This window comes from Solanum stenotomum, chromosome 3 (genome assembly GCF_019186545.1).
Source record: "Solanum stenotomum isolate F172 chromosome 3, ASM1918654v1, whole genome shotgun sequence".
In the NCBI taxonomy this organism is placed as follows: domain Eukaryota; kingdom Viridiplantae; phylum Streptophyta; class Magnoliopsida; order Solanales; family Solanaceae; genus Solanum; species Solanum stenotomum.
In genome coordinates, this window is record NC_064284.1 from 24,697,713 (window position 1) to 24,704,594 (window position 6,882).

The following is a 6,882-nucleotide window of genomic DNA, read 5'->3' on the forward strand; positions in this document are numbered from 1 at the left end:
TACGTCATCGAATGAATGATCCATGAAATTTTCTTTTTAACTAACATCCAACAAAACCAAGTCTTTACATATCAAAAATGCTGCATTCATACTCAATAATTATCTCAAACCATCAGATCTAACATACAATTCATAGAAATCTTTCAATCTCGGACCCATTACCAATCCCCTTTCACTCATCTCTTTAACCAGTTTCTTAGCTTCCTCCAACTTACTCCGAGTGATCAATCTGGTCGCCAGTATTCCAAAATTTTCTGCATCCAATTTAGCGTCTCTTCCTGCATAGCTCCTAACAAACTCTACTGCCTGTTCATAATAGTTATACTTCAGAAACGCTCCGATAATATGGGCGTGTGTGCAATACAATGGCGGAACCCCATCATCGAGCATCCTCCTCACCACTGCCAAAGCAGCATCCAACTTCCCTGCTCTACAGGCGCCTAAAACCAGGGCGTCGTAAGTCCTCGTATCCGCCCCCAGCTCCTCCTCCTCTATCTTTGCTAGAACACCAGCAGCTGATGCCACATTTCCAGCAAAACAATAACCAGTCAGCAGAAAATTATACGTCGTCAAATCAGGAGAAATTCCGCAGGATTTCATCACCGCCACCACTTGCCAGGCTTCTTCGAATTCCTCCTTCTTCGTCAGAGCATTAACTATGGGATGAAACGTGAGATTGTTTGCTTCGTGACCTTTGCTCACCATAGCTTTGGCAACACGCATAGCCTCCGAAATGCAGTGCATCTTCGAGAGACGCGCAATGAGACAGTCGTAGGAGCTCTTTCTCGGGAAACCATTATCTAACCGAGCTATAATTTCCAATAGATCATCGAGTATGGACACATTATTAGTGGAAATGAACTTGAACGTATTGTTGGTGTTGAAGAAGCCATCGCGCGCGCGCTTGTTAAGAAGGTGATGGACAGTGGTGAAATCTCCTTCACGGCCAGCTTTGTTGATGCGTTCATCGTAGTTGGTGCAACTGGGAGCGTCTGGAATCGTTGAGGAGCTGCAGATAGGGTTTTGAATAGCGAAAGAAGAGAGAAATCTTGATGATTTTAGGGTCGAGAGCTTGCGAAGTGCTAGCATTTCTAGGGTTTTTGATCAATGGAGAATTATCGATGATGTGGGAAGGGGATTCGGGTTGTAGAACCCAATGCCGTTCGATTTTGAGTGCGTTATTTTGGGCCACTTAAGGAAGGCCGTAAGCCGAAGCCCATTCACTATACACTTCGCGAGAAAAGGAAAAGGAAAAAGGAAAATTCACGTCATATAAACATTTAAGAGTAAATTTTACGGGTTTTAAACATACTTTTAAATAATTCTTACTTATAACAGTTTATTTAAAGGTTATAACATATCAATTAAATTTAATTTAATTTAAAAATCAATTTCAATTTATTTAATAAATGATTAATTTGTGTTATATTTTTATATTTTTATATTATTAATTAATAATATTTAATTAATTTGATCTCAATTCCATTTTTAAAACTGAAATCATCAGTTACACATATTAAGGGATTTACATAGATTAGACTTCCTTGTTTATTGTTACACTCCAAACTTTCCATACCTCAATCCCACCACCCTCCACCCACGCCTATTCAAATCTACACGCCATCACCCCACTACCCCACTTTCACCTTGTCTCTNTTAATTTAATTTAAAAATCAATTTCAATTTATTTAATAAATGATTAATCTGTTTATATTTTTATATTATTAATAATATTTAATTAATTTGATTCCAGTTCCTTTTTTAAAATTGAAATCATCAGTTACACATATTAAGGGATTTACATAGATTAGACTTTCTTGTTTACTGTTACACTCCAAACCTTCCATACCTCAATCCCACCACCCTCCACCCCTGCCTATTCAAATCTACACACCATCACCCCACTAACCCCACTTTCACCTTGTCTCTCCCATTTTTCTCACCAGCCAACTACACAATTTTCACAATCGTCCGTCCAATTAAGTTTTTCAACAAAACATGTCTAAGAAACTCATTGAAACGCCTCGAAAGAGTTCCAAATTGGTTGAAGGAACTTCTACTGATGAAGTTCATGCTCCAACTTTCAATATATTAACTCAAACTCCTCGCCTAAAATTGTTGAAAATCCGGAGAATATTGAAAATCAGGCGACAGGTGGTTCATCTCAATTGAAGGATCGGAAAGAGAAAAAAAATGAAGCAAAGAAAAGGGCGACCCAGGCAAATCAAAAGGGGAAGAAGAGGAAGGGGAAAATTGTTGAAACCCCTTCTGATTACGATTCTAAATTTGTTAGTGAAATCAAAAAGAAAAGAACATGTTTCGAATACCACTAATTATCCTACACCAAGACCACGGACAAGAAATTTGAGATAGTTGATTGCACCTTCTACTTTTTTAGAATTACATGTTATTTTTTTAACTTTTGGACAATTTTTTTGTGTTTAAGTACTTGATGATATATAATATCATATGTTTTCTTCCAGTCAGATACCATCTACATATGAATTACTGATTGATTATTATAATTTCAGGATACTAGTAATATACAGACTTCATACCGGTTGGATTCAATTTTTTTTAAATATCAGTGTGTTTCCAAACTGTATATTTATTGCATGAAATGCGTATGAAATCTAATTAATATTTGTATACTATGATTTTAATGTTTTGATTTTGGATATTGTATGAATTGAGATATAATATTGGTATACAAATTGTATGAATTGTATTTTAATATTAGTGTGATTGTCTATTAACTGTGTATATGATATGAATTTTTAAACTGATATGGAAATGATATGAATTGTCAAACTAGTGATTTTTTTCTAAAAATATCACAATATGTTTACTTTCTATTCTAAACATGTTTTTGAAAATGACGGACTAATATTCTAGTATTAGTTGAAATGAAGGTTGGGCTTGTGGTGTTGATCCATTTAAATGGCCCACGGAGCAGACGAAATGACCTGGCCATCTTACTACTGAAGCCCATAACTCTGGCATGAACAAGGAAATTGCTTTCATGATTATATATGTAGATAGTTATAAATATTCGGTATGGTTCATGAGTAATTCAAAAGTACAATTAGGTTGTATATCATAATACTTATATAAGTTTTTTTACGGGTTATAACATATCAATTAAAAAGTTGAGGATCTTTATTCGAAAATAACTTCTCTATCTCATCCTTAAGATAGTGGTCAATACACTATCTAAATTTGAAATCACTGGAATAATACACAAACTTCAAATCAAGTCTGAGTCACCTAAAATAAAACAAGTCAATAAAAATATTATTTATCATTGATTGTGGAGCTAGCTAGGTACAGAAAAGTCGTCATGCACAATACACTAACGTGTATACACATTTCTTGTATAATCACACTGCTTTAATTACATGTTTTTTTTTTTTTAACTTTTGGACAACTTTTTTGTGTTTAAGTATTTGATGATATATAATATCATATGTTTTCTTCCAATCAGATACCATCTACATATGAATTACTGTTTGACTATTATAATTTCAGGATACTAGTAATATACAAACTTCATACCATTTGGATTCACTATTTTAAAATATCAGTGTATTCAAATTGTACAATTAATCGATGAAACGTGTGTGAAATTTATTTAATATGTGTATGACACTGAATTTAATGTTTGATGGTTGGATATTGTATTAATTGTGATATAATATTGGTATACAAATGATATGCATTGTGTGATTATATGAAATTGATTTATTGTTGGTGTAATATGTGTGATATAAATTAAAGTTCGTGTTAGAATGAAACTTGAATAAGATTGGTATAAAGTTTGTTATATATTACATTATATTTACACTATCTTATATATTAATCTGGAATAAATTTTATTTCCAAGTGTATTAAATATGTATGAATAATTAATGAATTGTGTATATGAAATCTGGAATCTGAAATATGAAATTTGTACAAATATTTACACTATCTTATATATTAATCTGGAATAAATTTTATTTCCAAGCATATGAAATCTGTATGAATAATTAATGAATCACGTATATGAAATATGAAATCTGAAATCAGAAATCTGTACAAATATTTACACTATCTTATATATTAATTTGGAATAAATTTTATTTCCAAGTATATGAAATCGTAAAGAAATCTACATTAGCTTTCTTTTGATCTAAAAAAATCCGCACACCAACATCATTGTGGATACTAACAGGGGGACATCTATCACTAACTATTTATTTTATCTCTATATTGTGAATATTAACATCTATCATTAGCTGCGATGTTATCGCACTTACTAGACCACTATAAAGACTAGAATACTCATATATAATCCCTCCATCTGAAAATCAACATATTTCCCTGTTTCATTAAAAAAAAAATAACAATTAGTCTTACATAATACAAATAAAATAAAATTATACACACTTGTCATTATTTTTTCATACAAAAATCACTCAGACAGTAAACTACAAGCAGATTTCATTAAAAAATAAAATTTCAGATTTCATACCCACTTAATACAAATTTCATACATACAATCACCATTTATACCAAATCTACACATTTCTCATACCAAATAGTTCATTCCTTTCACACAAATTTATATGTAATTGACAAAACTTATATAAACAACAACATTTCAAATTTCATACCAACTTAAAACACTTTTCATACAATTATTCAAAATTCTAAATAATTTTTTTTACTAACTAGTTAACACACTTTCATACCAACTTAAAACAACTGTCATACAATTTTTCAAAATTTTAAATAACCTTTTTTTCACATTAGTGAATACACTTTCATACCAAATTCATTACACTTATACTAACAAATTCATTCAAAACTATACATTTTAATTTATTTTTTTAGGAAAAAAAATAGTAATTGATATTATAATTTTAATCTACATACCCAATCTACAACGATAAAAATATTTATATGTTATACATTTATACTCAAATCTTTCATATATTGTGACAACTTCTCACGAAATCATTGTTTTGCCAGTATAAAAAATAACCAAAAAATAAAAAATATGGTGCATTAAATCCCTACCAAAAAATAGTAACTTACCAAGAAAATCACTGATATTACAGTTTCACAACAACTAATACGTATTATGAACAAAACGTATTGTTTTATACAAAAAAACATATCACATTCAATATAGTGATGATTTACAAAAACAAAATCACAAAATGTGATTTACAGTTTCATTTTTTTTTTCATTTCACTGTAATCCAAATACAAAATAGTAAACAATTAATATTTAATTAATATTGATACGTAGTTGTCCATCACAAAAAAATTTAGGATTTTTCAAACAAAAAAAAAACTTTAATTAGTCGCTAGTGACAAAATTTCTGGAAGAAAATCGAAGAGAGAGAAACGTGGAAGAAAAATGGATAAAATCTAACAAATTAGAGTGAATTAAGGAAACTGAATATTCTTAATTAGTTTGAAATTCCTTAATTCATGATAATTAATAATTATCTTAAATTAATTCAAATTTAATTGACACCCCTATTTCATTTTTTTTCATTTTTTCCTTCATAAACGTTTTATTTTAATTTTTTTTTATTCTTTTCAAATCAAATGTTTTTAATTATTAAAAATAACTTTTTTTTTAATAATCTGTTAGAACCTGAAATTTTTAATGTTACAACTTGAAAGTTTGATTCTACTGCTATAACTTGAAAATATTAGTCTAATATATGTCATATATGAAATTTTCACAAGGTAAAATCACCCCATATACACATTTAAGAGTAAATATTATGGGTTTTAAATCTACTTTTAAAAATTTATTGCTTATAACAGATTATTTACGGGTTATGACATATCAGTTAAATTTAATTTAATTTTAAAATTAAATTATATTTATTTAATAAATTATTTATCTATTTATAGTTTTTTATTATTAATTAATAATAGATAATTAATTTACTTCCTTTTTTAAAAACTAAAATTTTCAGTTACCCAATTTTAGGGATTTCCTTTCCTTGTTTACCATTATCATCCCCAATCATCGATCACACCACCATCCCACACGTTTCTTCGCTCCCACACGACTCAACCCACAACCCACTATCAAACTTTCTCCATTCTTTTTCATCTAGTCCAACATCAAAATCGATTACCCATCTTACCCATGACTATTCATCATCATGTCTAAGAAACAAATTGAAACTCCACGAAAGAGCCCAGATTTGATGTAATTTCAACTGATGATGTTGGCGCGATCAGCGAAAGTGATGTTACTGGTACGATTGCTAGCAAATTTGGTGGACCTCGGATAGCAAAAGAACATGTTCTGGATACCAACCAATTATCCTACACCAATACCACTGACTAGAAAGTTGAAATAGTTGATTGCACTTTCTACTTTTTAAGAATTACATTATTTTTTTTTTAACTTTTGGATAATTTTTTTCTGTTTAACTTTTAGATAATTCTTTCTTGTTTAAGTATTTGATGATATATACTACAATATGTTATCAAAATAGTTGATTGCACCTTTTGATTCTCTTTTGAATGTTCTAAAAATTGTAACACTGTGTTTTTTAATTATACACATGGTGACTGGCATGCACTAACCTATAATGTTTGGATATTATAAGTTCAGGACAAAAACAGTATACAAACTTCATACAATTCTGATACACTATTTTTTAAAGTAGCATTGTGTTTTTAATTTGTATAACGAATGGATGAAACGTGTATGAAGTACATTTTATATTCATATGTCTATGACTTCAATATTAAATGTTGGATTTTTGTATTTAGTCATGGTATAATTTTTATAGTTGTATTTTGTCTTATTTTCGTTTGAATTAAATATGATTTATATATGTCCGACAACAACTTAAATTAGTC

At 29.7% G+C, this 6,882-nt stretch overlaps 1 protein-coding gene across 1 annotated transcript; it reads right to left on the minus strand.

The window, feature by feature from the left end:
• Positions 1 to 1,220, minus strand: LOC125860752 (pentatricopeptide repeat-containing protein At3g56030, mitochondrial). The gene has a single exon (XM_049540772.1). It carries the CDS (start codon positions 1,087 to 1,089, stop codon positions 100 to 102), a length of 990 nt encoding a protein of 329 aa, XP_049396729.1. The 5' UTR covers positions 1,090 to 1,220; the 3' UTR covers positions 1 to 99.
• Positions 1,221 to 6,882: the final 5,662 nt, after the last annotated feature.